The sequence below is a fragment of the Acanthopagrus latus genome, chromosome 16, assembly GCF_904848185.1.
Source record: "Acanthopagrus latus isolate v.2019 chromosome 16, fAcaLat1.1, whole genome shotgun sequence".
Lineage (NCBI taxonomy): Eukaryota > Metazoa > Chordata > Actinopteri > Spariformes > Sparidae > Acanthopagrus > Acanthopagrus latus.
In genome coordinates, this window is record NC_051054.1 from 25458956 (window position 1) to 25474881 (window position 15926).

Consider the following 15926-nt stretch of genomic DNA (forward strand, 5'->3'; position numbering starts at 1 on the left):
GCTACCTTTATTTGACTTGAAATGAGTAAAGAACATTTATTCAATATGTATTTATAATGAAATTAATATTTAAATCCCTTTTATCTCAATGTGAAAATTGACAAAATTGTTGAAATTTTGAATTATACCTGTACTGTAATTTCACAATTAGTTATTGACTGCATACAAACATTGATACAATTATTTGGCTCCTTCAGTATGCTGTAGTATGGCACTGAATTGTTAGTCAAACATGATGATGGTTCAGACCTGGGTTCGAAGAAAACTGGACCTCTTTAAATTTTAACTAAATCCCCCTGCTGTATTCTTTGCTGCTAGTCTGAAATAACAATAGTCATGGTCTAATTCCCATAATAACTTGATCAACATCATTATCCTTGACCTGCAGCTGCTGATGGCCCAGGAGATCGCTTCATCATGGGGGAATCACAGGCTGGACAACAGGTCAGCTCTAATACATTAACACTACAGTAATTTCAGTGTGTTGAATAACACAACCTGGAACCATTAGTAAAACCTTTAGCAGTCCAGCTGTTGGCACTGCTAATAACACAACTTCTAGCACTTCTACTAATACATTTATGTGTAGACCGTATATAAATGTACTCTCAACCAGTCACATCACTGGTTCCATAGGTCTGAAACAGCTGAGCCTAAAGCATGACAGTAATGATCTTCTTCATCATCTTGTTGTCTACACCCATATTTATATAGTGTGTTTTGCAGTTGAGTTTATGTCTGGGGAGATGTTGTGATGTTGAATTGAATAATCACTGCCGTCAGTTATCTTTTGCAACACAGTGTTTCAAATAATTAATCTGCATCATATGATAAATGCACTCTAACGAAGTTTGATAATAATACACCAAGAGACACTCGGCTCTCACCAGACAAGTCCCTGCACTCCTCGACATGCAGGGATGAAGTAGATTCGTGCCGGAGAAAAATGGATACAAAATGCTGCACGGCACCCTTTTTGAACTCATGTACAGGTTAAATTTATTACCAACTCTGCAGCACTAGTGGCTCTGCTCTCCCTGCTCTCTTGGCGGTCTGACGGCATTTCTTTGCACTGGTCAGTTCTGCTCCTCCTTGACTCCTTTGTAATCACAGTAAGAAAACCACATTTTGCCTATTTTATTTTTTGCAGTTACAGGTTTATCATTTGTTGCGTGAAATTTTCAAGGAGGTGCACTACTAATTTAGTAAAATTAAATGTCAGAAATAGTACCACACCAAGGCCCTATGGTTTGATTTCAGTAATACACAATTTGATAACAAGCATTCACCATTAAAATTTGAACAAATGGAGTCACTTTTTACTAAAACAACATTAGTTTTCTCACCAGCAAAATGGCTTTTTGCAATTTGTGGATGGCAACTCATACATGCTGCTGGTGTTGTTTTTGTTCTTAAGAAATATACTGAACATGCAAGTTTCGACAAGGGTTGAGAGGGAAAAAAGTACTGTGAGAATTACAATATTAATTAATTATAATTTTCATCTTGATCAAATTTTTGATTTAGAATTGCAATTGTAACACTCCATATCAGGTAATGCATTTATCACAGATATCTGTCCTGCTGCCTCCGGGGAAGCAAAACACCACAGCTACAGCACCTCCTTCATGTTTGAAGGGACACTAGGTAGCAGGGTAACTGCTGACATTACATCCCCAAGCAAAATGACTGTTACTGCTGCTAAAGCTTTGACTATTACCACCACTAGTCCTACTTCAGTAATGTTTCTGCTGCATCTTGTTTTTAACTTTTTCATCAAAATTTTGTACTGGACACAGTTGGTACTGTAGATACTTGGCTCTGCTGTGACTTCTTAAGTAAAATGCGCAGTTAAATTCATTGCTCTAGAAGCACCCCTGCAACTCAATAAGTTTGTGTGTGTTTGCAGCCCACCCATACAGTGATGCCAGGTCAGGTGATGAGGGTGACGACCGGAGCCCCAATTCCTTGTGGAGCCGACGCTGTGGTCCAAGTGGAAGATACAGAGCTTCTGCGGGAGTCTGAGGATGTAAGGATGTTAGCTTGACACTGTCTAGTTTGACCAGTTGTGCTTGTTAATGGGCCCAATGTTGGCATTACATAACCGCTGTGTATGGACAGTATGTGTTTTGTTAGCAGGTATGGTGATGATAGTCTGTCTTATTTCAGGGCACAGAGGAGCTCGAGGTGAGGATTATGGTCCAGGCCCGCCCCGGACAGGACATCAGGTAAAACCAAACCACAATACGCTAAAGAAACTAAGTGGAAACTAATTGCTGTCAAAGCTGCATGTGAGAGCTACTAGCTAATTTTGACTGTAAAGTCTTTGTGTGTGTAAACAGGCCAATAGGTCATGACATCAGGCGAGGGGAGTGTGTGCTGGCTAAAGGCACACATATGGGCCCTTCAGAGATTGGCCTGCTGGCTACAGTGGGAGTGACAGAGGTCAGCGTGCACAAGTTCCCTGTGGTGGCTGTTATGTCCACAGGAAATGAGGTACATACACAAGAAGGGAAAAAAATACTTCATACAAGCTTTTCTACTTTTCTTCTTTTCCTTTGCAATTAGAGTTTTGTTTTTTTTGACGGAGAAAAGTTGAACATCTGATCATTAAAAACAAAGAAATAACAAAACAATAGCTTTAAAACTGTGTCTGTGGGTTAGTGTGCAGAAAATTAAATGATCTGTCAAGCAGTATTACATGTGATTAATGTGTTAAAGTTGAGAGAAACTCACATCACAGACAAATTGTAATCAATGTAAAATGAATGTGTGTTTAAGCAAAAAAAATGTCACACCTAATAGTCTATTATTACATTATATACCATGGTCTGGGGGAATACTCGATTCTGATTGGCTGCAGGGTGTCCATTAATCCCTGATATAAGGACACCTACTAAGTAGTTTCAGTCAAATTGACCGTTCACCGCTCTAAATTAATGCACTAGCTGGCGCATCAAATGTGAATGTGTTATATGTGTTATATCCAACACTGAGTGCACTGCAGTCCATCAGTCTTGGATGGTGACTGTAACACACAAGCTGCAGAAAGTACACTTCCCCTCTAAATTTACTGATACGCGAATAATCTCACATCCCATTCGCTGTTCAGCTCTCTACTTCAGGCTGCAGCCACAGTAACATTACACACGGCCGATCATTTGTTCGTGAAAATCTTGATATTGATTTGGGGACAGTGACATGACTGGTTAGCCAGCTAGTCTTGTTGTTAAACATACTGTCAAATTATATTTACTGTTTGTCAACCGTACGCAATGTTATTGACTTTGAATCTTGCTTGCATATCATTAGCTTTCAGACTCATCGCTGAGCGGACTAGAATATCTCCCATTGCCTAGTCGTATCTAAGGTCCGTCCTATTTACTGGAGTAGTGAACAACATTTCCATTGCATAAGAAATTTTCGGGAGGGTAATGATTGTTCCAGGTATTAGTCAAACAGGTTATTATCAGTCTCAGGCATTACCAAGGAAACGCTGCGCATCAGACGGCTCTTAGGCCTCGGCGTCGTCCATTGATTTCTGATTACAGACACCTCAAAGGGTATTATCCCGCTTATACCGTGGTCACTTGCCAAAGTAAAGAAATTGAGACGATTAATTTCTATTTTCATGCGTTTTACAATCAAAATATAAAGTTTTTCACAAGCCATAACTTAGTTCCCCTGGTAACTCCTGAGGGTTTTACTAATCCCTGGAACAATCATTGCCCTCCCGTGAGGTTCTTATGCAACAGACACATTGTTCACTCCTCAAGTAAATAGGATGGACCATAGAAACGACTTGGCAACGGGAGATATTCTAGTCCGCTCACCGATGAGCCAGAAAGCTAACGCTATGCTAGTAAGATTCAAAGTCAATAACATTGTGTATGGTTGACAAACCGTAAATATAATTTGACAGTATATTTAACAACAAGCCTAGCAAGATGACCAGTCATGTCATTGTCCCCAAATTTTCACGAACAAATGATCGGCCGTGTGTAACGTTACTGTGGCCGCAGCCTTAAGTAAAGAGTTGAACAGCGAACAGGATGTGAGATTATTTGAGTATCAGTAAATTTGGAGGGGAAATGTGGAAATGTTTCTGCAGCTTCTGTGTTAAAGTCGCCATCCTGTCGTGTTCAGAGGATAAGGCATTGAAGGACTGACAGACTGGACAGACTGGACCCAACGTTGGAAATAAAATATTAAGATTTAGCCCGAGCCGACCCCCCGAGAGGTCAAATCTGCAGACCGCTAGTTTACATAGTTTTCATTAAAAAGTCACAAATAATGCTCAGAACAGCACCAAATTGCAGCAGCAGCACAAATAGGGTCTCAGCACATAATTTGAGGTATTAAACATTCGCTAACATCCCGGGTGCCTTTTCAAGGTCCTTCTAAAGGAAACTAGGATCCGTTTAGCTTTATATAAGAACCCGCTCTGCTATAATGACATTTAGTTTGTTGATACAAGTGTTGCACAGACTACATTTCATTAAAAGTGTTGAAAAACATAAATTCAGGAAGTATATTCGAAAGCATACAATTTTAAAAACATGAATTATAGCTTGCAAAAGTACACTCTGCCCGTAGATTTTTAGGCCATAGTGTCTCCAAATCTATTGTTTTTTAGAATGATGAGTTTTTCATCCCAAATGATCCCATTTTTCACTGCCTGAACATACCCCAAACAGCAAACTTGTAATACACATGACGAAAAATGTCATAATGTATTGTCGTCCTCAATTTCCACCACTAGGTGGCGCTATAATCAAGGAAAATGCATTTTGGCTTATACACTTTGTCGCACATTCAAAAACCTTATATCCACACGTTCACTGAATTGAATTTTTTTTTTTTTTTTTTTTTTGCAAATTCGCCAAATGTTTCAAACCTACTTTTCAAACTCCTCCCAGGCAATTTCACTGATTTTCACGAAACTTTGCACAACAGCACCAAACTTCAGCAACAACACTAAAAGGGTCTCAGCACATACTTGAGTTCGAGACATCAAACCTCCGCTAGCTTCCTGGGCCCCTTTTCAAGGTCCTTCTAAAGGAAACTACCTGACAGCCTGCATCTGTATCATAAACTGTAAAGCCATTTGAGGCCCCTTAGGTTACCGAACGATGACAGAATAGCAACCATTATTTTCCATTTCCTCATATGTCATCACTTTTCTACTGAATCAAGAGCTCCGTTGAAATTTTCTCTGTATGCTCTGTGTAGCTGTTGAATCCAGAGGATGACCTCCACCCAGGGAAGATAAGAGATTCAAACCGCTCCACTTTGCTGTCTACCATCCAGGAACATGGATATCCCACCATTAACCTGGGCATCGTCGGAGACAAGTAGGATCCGTTTAGCTTTATATAAGAACCTGCTATGATGACATTTAGTTTGTTGATACAAATGTTGCACAGACTACATCTCATTAAGAGTGGTGAAAAACATAAATTCAGGAAATAAATTCGAAAGCATACACGCATGTAATCTACAGTTTGTAACATAAGCTTTTCATTAATAATGTGTAGTTTTCAAAGTCAGTCCAGCACATCGCCCATGAATTTACTTTAGCATCAATCGGATTATTTTCTCAGACTTGACAAAGCTCCACTACAGACATTGTACAGCTGTTTTAGCTTAGTAGCACCTCCCATGAGCAGATAGCTGGGTTTGATGTGTTATGACTGTGTTTGCAGCCCTGATGACTTGCTGTCAGCTCTCCATGAGGGAATCAGTCGGGCAGATGTCATCATCACCTCAGGGGGTGTGTCCATGGGAGAGAAGGTAACCACTCATCTATGACCCATCTCCTCAAACAATCTAAAGATTTTTCACAGAGCTGTTGAGTTGATGTACTGATTTTGAATAAAGAAACAGGTCTGTCTTTCTTATCTAACCGTATATAAAAGCAGTTTTTCCTCAAACTTTATCAGCTTCTGTTTTACAGTATTATTGTTCTCCATCAGTCTGTTTCTGTGTCTCATCAGGACTACCTAAAGCAGGTGCTGGATATTGACCTCCATGCTCAGATCCACTTTGGACGAGTCTTTATGAAGCCAGGGTGAGATAGGGAGGGGTGGGGAGTTTTGCTGGGGGAACTAAAATGGGGAAATGTGATTTTATAACCAAACTAATTTTCTTATTGACCCCTAGTGAGAAATAAGATGAAGTCATTCACTGCCCATATTCTTCAAGCTTCCTAAAGCTGCATTACAGTTTCCATATTTCTTACTGTCGCTACTCAAGTACTAATACTATTATTCCTACTTCTGCTGCTGTCCCTTCTACTACTTCAGCACCTACTGCTAAAATCATACTACTGCTGCTATTGCTATAACTACTACGACACTTACCATTGTTTCTTCTTCTACAACTTTTATTGCTCACACAACTATTACTGCAGTTGCCGATACTTCTTATATTTCTATTATTGCTGCTAAGGTTTTGCTACTGCTTCTAGTACTGCTTGTGCTATTATCAGCACCACTGTCACTATTACTGCAACTACTATAGTTATTCATTACTATTATTCTTCTTATATTAGGTCCCGAGCAGGTCTCAACCTGCAAGGTTCCTATTGTTTTTCGAATGACGATTTTTTTGTCCCATTTTTCTGTTGCATTTTTCACTGCCTGAACATACTCCAAACACCAAACTTACATGTGACGAAAAATGTCACCATCTATTGTTGTCCTCAATTTCCACCACTAAGTGGCGATATAATCAAGGAAAGTGTGCTTTGGCTAATAACTCATATACTTTGTTGCAAGCTCCAAATCCTTATATCCATGCATTCACTGAATTGTGCTAAATCTCATGAAATAGGCGATGCCTATTTCCACCTACCATTTTCGCCAAATGTTGCAGACCTACTTTTTGAACTCCTCCCAGGCGATTTCACTGATTTCCACGAAACTTTGCACACAGCATCTGTGGACTCTCTTGACAAAAAGTTAAATTTAAATGATCTGTCAAGCAGTATTACATGTGAATAATGTGTTAAAGTTAAGAGAAACTCATACCACAGACACATTGTAATCTAATCATGATCAAATCTCTGTGACTGTGTATTAAAATAATTTAAAAAACTTGAAAGATGAAAAAAAAAGTTTGCATCATTTTGCATTTATATCATAGAAATGTTAGTCAATCAGTACATAAATGTAAAATGAATGTGTGTTTAAGCAAAAAAATGTCATACATAATAGTATATTATTACATTTTATGCCATGGTCTGTGGGAATACTCAATTCTGATTGGCTGCAGGGTGTCCATTAATCCCTGATATATGGACATCTACTAAGTAGTTCCAGTCAAATTGACTGTTCACCACTCTAAATTAATGCACTAGCTGGCGTATCAAATGTGAGTATTTTATTTCCAACACTTGAGTGCACTGCAGTCCGTCAGTTCTTCAGTGCCTAATCCACTGAACACCACAGGATGGCGACTGTAACACACACGCTACAGAAAGTACACTTCCCCTCTAAATTTACTGAAATGTGAATGATCTCACATCCCGTTCACAGTAGCGTTACACACGGCCGACTATTTGTTTGTGAAAATCTTGATATTGATTTTGGGACAATGACATGACTGGTTAGCTAGCTAGTCATTGTTGTTAAACATACTGTCAAATTATATTTACTGTTTGTTAACCGTACACAATGTTATTAACTAGCATGGTGCTAGCTTTCTGGCTCATCGCTGAGCGGACTAGAATATCTCCCATTGCCTAACCCTATTTAAAGAATTTTGATATTTCAAACAGTACTCAAGTTATTAAATAATAACTTCCTGTGCATTTTGCTCACAATACAAAGTGTTGCATATCTCCACACTGGTCTGTCCGAATGACATGAAACGCAGGTGACAGGTGACTGCTTCCCCATGGGCCACTAAGGCTCTCTGAAAAATGATAATCTTACTCTTTCGAACTCCTCCTAGGCCATTTGACCAATTTACAACAAACTTTGCAAGTAGCATCTGTGGACAAAACTTATGAAAAGCTTTCACCTACGTCATGCCTAGTGGCGCAGTCCATTATGATGCTTCACCATAAAACCATCAACTCACTATAACTTCCACATCTACTGCCTAATAGCTCAAACATGTAGAGGGTCTTGCCCTGAATACATCTACGCAGGACACCCCGATGGCAGCATGACCCAACACGCTTGGACTGCGAAGGCCTGTTCATCACACTTGCAGCTTTAATTTTTACTGATTTTACTGAGGTTACTGCTGTACAACTAATGTTGATTGTATGTGATACTATTATTGTCTCTGATGCTTAATCTATGTGTTTCTTGTTTCTCAGTCTTCCTACTACCTTTGCTACAGTTGACATTGATGGAGCACGAAAACTCATCTTTGCTCTGCCAGGTAATATATTTATGCCTGAGATAACTGGGTTGTGTTTTTGATATTATTATATTTATTATTATATTATTATTATTATTCCCGATGGTCTGGCTACTTTTCCTGGTCCTTGTTTTTGTCGGCTGTCATGATGACACTGACTCTCAGTCACCTTTGTCACTAACTGTAATTTAGAACTCGTTTCATGCTGCATTTACATTGTAGTAAAAACAAGTAAAAGGGGTTCTTGGGAGATATAAGTCAAACATGTTCTCTTGGCATAAAGGCCAATTGTAGTTGAAACCAAACAGGCCAAGTCCTGCACCTACTTTTTGGTAGGCTTGAACTCAAAGCCCAGTATTGGTCAACCACACTGGAATTCTAGTGCTATATTTTCCCAATCTGCCAATACCTATCAGTTTGACATCAGATAACAGGTATGTTATTGTTGTGGAGACATTTTCAAAATTCTGTAAAGCAGAGTAATTTGAATTTCTCCTCAATCTGATTGGACATAATGAAAATAGCAGCTCAGCCTTATACATATACAGTGGGGCAAATAAGTATTTAGTCAACCACTAATTGTGCAATTTCTCCCACTTGAAAAGATTAGAGAGGCCTGTAATTGTCAACATGGGTAAACCTCAACCATGAGAGACAGAATGTGGAAAAAAACCCAGAAAATCACATTGTTTGATTTTTAAAGAATTTATTTGCAAATCATGGTGGAAAATAAGTATTTGGTCAATACCAAAAGTTCATCTCAATACTTTGTTATGTACCCTTTGTTGGCAATAACGGAGGCCAAACGTTTTCTGTAACTCTTCACAAGCTTTTCACACACTGTTGCTGGTATTTTGGCCCATTCCTCCATGCAGATCTCCTCTAGAGCAGTGATGTTTTGGGGCTGTTGTTGGGCAACACGGACTTTCAACTCCCTCCACAGATTTTCTATGGGGTTGAGATCTGGAGACTGGCTAGGCCACTCCAGGACCTTGAAATGCTTCTTACGAAGCCACTCCTTTGTTGCCCTGGCTGTGTGTTTGGGATCATTGTCATGCTGAAAGACCCAGCCACGTCTCATCTTCAATGCCCTTGCTGATGGAAGGAGATTTTCACTCAAAATCTCTCGATACATGGCCCCATTCATTCTTTCCTTTACACAGATCAGTCGTCCTAGTCCCTTTGCAGAAAAACAGCCCCAAAGCATGATGTTTCCACCCCCATGCTTCACAGTGGGTATGGTGTTCTTCGGATGCAATTCATTATTCTTTCTCCTCCAAACACGAGAACCTGTGTTTCTACCAAAAAGTTCTATTTTGGTTTCATCTGACCATAACACATTCTCCCAGTCCTCTTCTGGATCATCCAAATGCTCTCTAGCGAACCGCAGACGGGCCTGGACGTGTACTGGCTTCAGCAGGGGGACACGTCTGGCAGTGCAGGATTTGAGTCCCTGGCGGCGCATTGTGTTACTGATAGTAGCCTTTGTTACTGTGGTCCCAGCTCTCTGTAGGTCATTCACTAGGTCCCCCCGTGTGGTTCTGGGATTTTTGCTCACCGTTCTTGTTATCATTTTGACGCCACGGGGTGAGATCTTGCATGGAGCCCCAGATCGAGGGAGATTATCAGTGGTCTTGTATGTCTTCCATTTTCTACTAATTGCTCCCACAGTTGATTTCTTTACACCAAGCGTTTTACCTATTGCAGATTCAGTCTTCCCAGCCTGGTGCAGGTCTACAATTTTGTCTCTGGTGTCCTTCGACAGCTCTTTGGTCTTGGCCATAGTGGAGTTTGGAGTGTGACTGACTGAGGTTGTGGACAGGTGTCTTTTATACCGATAATGAGTTAAAACAGGTGCCATTAATACAGGTAGGAGTGGAGCCTCGTTAGACCTCATTAGAAGAAGTTAGACCTCTTTGACAGCCAGAAATCTTGCTTCTTTGTAGCTGACCAAATACTTATTTTCCACTCTAATTTGGAAATAAATTCTTTAAAAATCAAACAATGTGATTTTCTGTTTGTTTTTTTTTCCACATTCTGTCTCTCATGGTTGAGGTTTACCCATGTTGACAATTACAGGCCTCTCTAATCTTTTCAAGTAGGAGAACTTGCACAATTGGTGGTTGACTAAATACTTATTTGCCCCACTGTATATACTTAGACATGTTTTGCTGACAGTGACTCTTGTTGTCTTAGCACAAGGTCTTCTGTGTTCCTTATTACCATAACATTAAAGGAATATTCTGGTGTAAATTTAAACAATGGTCTAACACACCGTGACACCGAGTAAGACCCCCCTCAGGAGATAACATTTGCAGACAGCGAGCTTTAGCAACCTCAGAAAAAGACTGTGTGATAATAATACATTGCAGTATGGGCCTCCACCAAGAGACCACCATCAAAAAGCCACAAATAATGCTCAGAACAGCACCAAACTTCAGCAACAGTACAAATAGGGTCCCAGCACATAGTTCGAGGCATCAAACCTCCGCTATCTTAGCCAGATTTCTATTGTAAAGTGAACACAACTCACCACTCTGCCCTGCCAATCAATTACAATTACAATTACAGGAAGCCCTGCCAATCAATTACAAACTACTGACATAGACACATAGAGGGACAATACTTACTTAGTTACTTGCAAGTTGAGACGGTAGCCCCTACTAGTAGTAGTATTTCCTCTTTCTCTACGACTCATAGGTGTGATTGGCAAAGTACAACAAAAAGCAAGAAAACATAGGGTTCCACTATGTCTCTCTTTACCTCTATTTTGTAAGAAAGAAATAGTTATCCCCCGAGATTTTTTTGTAGAGTGGTGCTGTGAGTCCGTGGACTAGCAATAGCAAAATAAGAATTTCAGAGTCAGAATCTATGACATGAGACAAAATAGTGTGGAAGCTGACATTGCTGCTTGAAAATATGTTAACCTCTTGAGCATTAGAGAACTTTTTTTACCATTATTTTTTTTGTTATTATATATTTTCTTAAGGAAACAGAATCTTTTTCAGAAGTCAGTGGGCCACATGACATCAAAGCTATTGATAAAAAAATCATAATTTCTGCATATGAATATTCATATAAAACAGAATAAGCACTAAAGTACAATAAAAAGAGCTGTGTCTTATTCGTCCAGTTTACTGATACAATCTTTTTCTGGTTTGGAGTCACTGGGTCACATGACATGGAAGATATTGAAAAAAATGCAATTATTTTATATTAGTATATTTATGCAAAGTAATTTCATGATGGCCCCTAAATCAGTTTCCAACGATTCAGCGCGAGGCTCTGGGAGGTGAGCTAACCGTCCTCCTGCTGCTAACACTAGGTGAACTTCAGTAAAGTTGCGGCTGGACCCAAATGAATATCCGCTGAATATCCAAACCTAAAACTAACTTCAGCCCAGTATGATGAGTGGCCTGTTGCAGCCTTCGAATAGGATGACTAGGATTTCTGTCAGTCAACTTAAATGGTGACTTTTATTATACAGATAGCGGTAATGACAATAATAATCAATTTCAAGAAACCTTAGGGTGTAGTGCAAATTTCAAATTTGAAATGCAATCAGTAAATCTGCTGTAGCTGTAAACTGTCTGTTTTATTTTTTGGCATTTATGTTGAAAGTTATATAGCAAAGTTGGCAAATTTCAGCAGCCTGCCAATGGCATGTAACCTATTTATTTTAATCGCCAAAACATATTTTTACATGCATTTGGCGAGGGGCGGGTGCCAATTTGAAACCCCGAGTGCATACATATAGTAGACATTGTATACAGTAATATCAATTGTATCAAGTATTACTAGCTAGCTAACTCTGGAGTTGGTGGTTAGCACATATGCCTATGTACAGTTACTCTAGCAACCAGTGTTTTTTTTCTTCTTTCTCCTAGGTAACCCAGTGTCTGCAGTTGTGACATGTAACCTGTTTGTGATTCCTGCTCTGAGGAAGATGCAAGGCATTCTGGACCCTAGACCCACAATTATTAAAGCGAGGGTAAAATGCACACATGCATGCATGCATGCATGCATGCACACATACCATACAGACAAAATATTACAAACCCATTAGTTTAAATTGAGAAGCTATTAAGTAATCTAAAGAGAAATTATGGTATGTGAAGTTTATAAGAAATCCTTCAAATTGATGACTATTTCAGTCCGCACCTTGTTGTCATGCCGTTGAGAAATATGCTGAGCTCCAACGGATGTTTGACCTCACTATGAAGACAGCACGATAAATGTACAATCAAAAACAATGTACACATCAGGGGGCCAGAGAAGACAGATAGTTTGAAAGAGTAAAATAATCCATCGATGTCTAACTTAAGGACTGTCTTTGAACAGAGGAGTTGGCCAACAATGCTACTTACGCCCACCTACAATGCAGTACTGAGTTACCTCCCCAGACAGCTTAACAACCAGTCACACCTGTGCTCACCTAGCCCTAGCAACCCACATGAGGGCTGGTTGGGTCAACAACCCACAAGTGGCCCGAATGACTCTAAATTACACTCCTACAAAGGGTTTAAAAGCCTGCAACTCCCCTCCAATTAGTTAGAACTAAAGAAAACTGAAAGTTAATTAAGCCCAGTTGCCTATGATGTAGCAATCATAATCACTATAAAGGAGATCATCCCCACGGGGGATCAGTAATGCATCACCTTATGTATCATTAAGTAACTAAAAACTTTTTGGAACAACTGGACCGGGGGGGAATGTTATCCTGGCTCCGTCTAATAGTAACAAAGTCCTCCTACGAACACCCCTAATGCTCATGAATTAACATGTTATATTTCCATTGTTCACCATTTCATCCCTAGTATACGGACATAAGAATGGTACTGATTTTTTCCATCTAAATCTTAAACTTTTTTCTGTTTTGGACAGTATACAATCCATATTAATATGTCAGTAACATTTAGTGTGCTTGTATTTCAGCTCTCCTGTGACGTGAAGCTGGATCCCAGACCAGAGTACCACCGCTGTATTCTCACTTGGCATCACCAGGAGCCACTGCCCTGGGCACAAAGCACAGGTTAACTCACAATCAAAAAAATAGTAATAAAATACTAAAAATCCTCCTTAAAATGGGTAATGTTTTAAAGAGGTGTCTATTCTAATGGAACCTTAATTACTGGTGGACCAACCAAACAGTGTACTAATCAATAGCAGTGGAAATTACACGCATGCCCCAAATTCAACAAAGGATCAAGGTTAATTGATTGTCCTTGTACAGCACTTGGTTGCACAATATAATGAGAGTTTGTAGTCCTCATCAAGCTAGACACAAGAACATTTACACAGGCAACTACATTGAAAATATTATTTGATAAAAAAAAGATGCAGCATATATGCACACATATGCACCGATCCAGTCCAGAACAGTCCCTGACTTACCATTCCTTGGCCAGCCTGACCCCCATAGGGTTAACTTGCATCCCACACACACAGGCTGATGTATTAACACTCTCTGTTCCTCTTTCTCAAGGCAACCAGGTATCCAGCAGGCTAATGTCAATGCGTAGCGCCAACGGTCTGCTGATGTTACCACCTAAGACAGAGCAGTATGTGGAGCTGCATAAGGGAGAAGTTGTAGATGTCATGGTGATCGGACGGCTATGATGCAGGTACTGTACATGCTGTTTCAAGTTCACAGGAGCACTACACATATATTTTACCAATATTAAAGAGAGAAGAAAACACATCATACTATAACAAAACATTTTCTCCCCAGACTTCAGTGTCATTCACTACCTATAACCATGGCAGTGCCAGGACTTCCTGTCTGGACAGGAAACGGGCTGGGTCAGGAAGTGGTGCATGTCTCCCTGGTCACCATTAGATGTGATGTCATATGCAACGGCCAATCGGAGCCAGCAGAGGCTGAATCCTTATTGGTCTGCTCTGAAGAGATCACTGTATTTCAATGGAGAAAAAAATAAAATAAATATGAGATTTATTCTGTATTATTATTATTATTATTATTATTATTATTATTATTATTATTACTATTATTATTATTATCCGGATGATAATAATTATTAGTATTCTTAATTGATATTCTATTTATTATTATTATCATGGTTCTGACTAAATATTATCATCTAAGTAGTAATTATGCCCTCTCTCCTGTTCATTTGCTTTGTGCTTTAATATTTTCCCATGATTTTTCCCTGGTAGATTCAGAGATATAGATTCCTGCCCCTCTTCTCTTCATTCCTCATGAACTTTTCCCCCTTTTTTCACTCCTTTCTTTCACTCTTCTTGTTCTTGTTCTTCTTTTCTGCTCTGGCATCCTCTATCCAGATATGGAAACTCCTTGAAAACCCTTGCCTGAAGTGTCACTACATCTCCTCATGGAACACAATGATCAATACATCAATGTTCACAGAAATATGAACTAAATATATAAAGACATATTTGGATCATGTTACTGATATAGTTTGTGCCAGTGCAGTAAGTATGAGTTTTCTGCCAAAAGAGGAATAATACAAGGGTATATTTAACTTTTTTTCTCCCGATATAATACTTTTAAACCATACTTAGACACTAAAACTTATCATGACTCTCAATGAAAGCCATGAAACTCTTTGAGGTGGGCCAGGGGCCCAGCTTTAAGGTGGGGTGAGCCAGAATTCATTGAGTCGCCATATTGTAATGATTACTCTGGTCTAAAATTAAATATGAACATAATTGTTTTGATAAAATATGTAATGACTTCTATGATTTGTAGTCAGAGAGGGACCGTCCTCATAACAGAGGTGGCACACATTGGTAGTATTAGTTTAACCAAAATCCTACATTCAATTGGTGTTACAGGAGTTTATATTTTACACAAGACCGAGTATGAAATTGAAATGGTATATCTTCATAGATGTGTTATTTGCATTTTAAATATTGGAGGATAATGCTTGTGATATTCTATACTTTTCTTATTATCAACTATTCCCAAAACAGGAGGAATGTGTACATTTGTCAGGGATGTTTTCAGCTGCAGATTGATACACATCTGGTGCTCCACTGAGTATTTGGGGTAGCAGGATGGCGCAAGTGTGACCCTGTCAAATTAAATGGTAGTGTGTGTATTCATAGTAATGAAGGAACATGTCACCCAGTGCAGTGGCTCACTGATGTGTTTATAATAGGTTTGGGACAACAATGGAGCCCTCTACCACAGAGGAAGTCAGTATGTCTGACTTTTGATGCGCACACAATGCTTGTTTGCGTGATCAGTTTATTTTTGATTTTGGCTGGGTTGGGATTTGTTGATAGTTGGAAAATGTTGGGATTTGTTGGTAGTCGGGAAAATGTAGAATATTATCATCCTTAAAAGTCCACTCCACCAGTTTTAAACATTAGAGTGTGTTTACAGGTCTTGGTGAGTTCTAATGTATATGTGGAAAAAAGCTGATTATGTCTTGCACTCCAATAACTGTTATTATAAATCGAAATTCCTAAAAACTATAAAAAGATATGACCTCTGTATTCCACTGTATTCTTCTTCCTTTTTAAATCCTGGTGCCTCCATTACCAACAATACAAATTAGTCATCATTA

The 15926-nt window shown here is 39.2% G+C and overlaps 1 protein-coding gene across 3 annotated transcripts in view; it reads left to right on the forward strand.

The window, feature by feature from the left end:
* Positions 1 to 14329, forward strand: part of gphna (gephyrin a) — a 79423-nt gene extending 65094 nt beyond the window's left edge. For all 3 annotated transcript variants that reach the window (XM_037125507.1, XM_037125506.1, XM_037125508.1), the window contains 12 exons: positions 389 to 444; positions 1910 to 2029; positions 2170 to 2228; positions 2343 to 2496; positions 5233 to 5354; positions 5706 to 5793; positions 5997 to 6070; positions 8330 to 8394; positions 12261 to 12364; positions 13309 to 13405; positions 13859 to 13997; positions 14105 to 14329. In XM_037125507.1, coding sequence (XP_036981402.1) covers positions 389 to 444; positions 1910 to 2029; positions 2170 to 2228; positions 2343 to 2496; positions 5233 to 5354; positions 5706 to 5793; positions 5997 to 6070; positions 8330 to 8394; positions 12261 to 12364; positions 13309 to 13405; positions 13859 to 13992 — 1073 coding nt within the window. In that variant the 3' untranslated portion in view covers positions 13993 to 13997; positions 14105 to 14329. The remainder of the gene's footprint in view (positions 1 to 388; positions 445 to 1909; positions 2030 to 2169; positions 2229 to 2342; positions 2497 to 5232; positions 5355 to 5705; positions 5794 to 5996; positions 6071 to 8329; positions 8395 to 12260; positions 12365 to 13308; positions 13406 to 13858; positions 13998 to 14104) is intronic.
* Positions 14330 to 15926: the final 1597 nt, after the last annotated feature.